A 1,246-nucleotide genomic window follows, 5' to 3' on the forward strand; every position below is an offset into this window, starting at 1 on the left:
ATTTAGCTATGTTGTTGCTTGTGTTAGTAGTTCATTTTGTTATTGCTGAATATGATTCCATTGTATGGATGTACTACTATTTGTTTATCAATTCACCTGCTAATGGAGAATTGGATCATTTACAGTTTTGGGCTATTACAATAAAGTGTTATGAACATTTATGTGTAAATCTTTGTATGACTATAGGCTGTATTTTCACTTGCAAAAATACCTAAAAGTCAATAGCTAGATCAAATTGTAGGGATTTCTTTTTTTTTCCCATGTATTTTTAAAAGCTGCCAAACTATTTTTTTTTAAATGATTGCACCATTTTCTAATCTTATCAGCAATGAATTAGAATTTCATATCCTCCGTATTCTTACAAACAATTTGTATGGTCAGTCTTTAATTTTAGTCATCTAATAAGTATATAGTAATCTCTTATTGTGGTTCCAATTTATATTCCCGTACTGATTAATGATATTGATTATTTTTGCATGCTTATATTTTATTCATATATCTTCTTTAGTAAAGTATCTGTTCAAATTCTTTTTTATTTTGGGCTTTCCTTTTCCCACAATACCTCGCGCTCTTCCTTTCCAACTTGGACCCGGCAGAATGGCTCCCGCAAAGAAGGGTGGCGAGAAGAAAAAGGGCCGTTCTGCCATCAACGAGGTGGTGACCCGAGAATACACCATCAACATTCACAAGCGCATCCATGGAGTGGGCTTCAAGAAGCGTGCCCCTCGGGCACTCAAAGAGATTCGGAAATTTGCCATGAAGGAGATGGGAACTCCAGATGTGCGCATCGATACCAGGCTTAACAAAGCTGTCTGGGCCAAAGGAATAAGGAATGTCCCATACCGAATCCGTGTGCGGCTGTCCAGAAAACGTAATGAGGATGAAGATTCACCAAATAAGCTCTATACTTTGGTTACCTATGTACCTGTTACCACTTTCAAAAATCTACAGACAGTCAATGTGGATGAGAACTAATCGCTGATCGTGAAATACATCAAATAAAGTTACAAAATTGAAAAAAAAAAAAAAATTCTTTTTTATTTTATTTTTGGTTGTTTTCTTATTGAGTTTAGGGATTATTTGTATTTTCTCTATATCTTCTAATAAGAATCATTTACAGTTTTTTTCCTACAAGTTTGTAGTGTTGGGAACAGGCCCCCCAAAATTTGACCATAAACTGACTACAAAACTGGTCATAAACAAAATCTCTGCAGCACTGTGACATGTTTATGATGGCCATAATGCC

General features: G+C 35.2%; 1 protein-coding gene across 1 annotated transcript; it reads left to right on the forward strand.

Annotated features, from left to right (window-relative positions):
* The first annotated feature begins 546 nt into the window (after positions 1 to 546).
* On the forward strand, positions 547 to 1,030 carry LOC105515280 (60S ribosomal protein L31). The gene has a single exon (XM_011947062.1). The coding sequence runs from the start codon at positions 598 to 600 to the stop codon at positions 973 to 975; it is 378 nt and encodes a 125-aa protein (XP_011802452.1). The 5' UTR covers positions 547 to 597; the 3' UTR covers positions 976 to 1,030.
* The last annotated feature ends 216 nt before the right edge of the window (positions 1,031 to 1,246 follow it).

This window comes from Colobus angolensis, unplaced genomic scaffold (genome assembly GCF_000951035.1).
Source record: "Colobus angolensis palliatus isolate OR3802 unplaced genomic scaffold, Cang.pa_1.0 Scaffold258, whole genome shotgun sequence".
NCBI classification, from domain to species: domain Eukaryota; kingdom Metazoa; phylum Chordata; class Mammalia; order Primates; family Cercopithecidae; genus Colobus; species Colobus angolensis.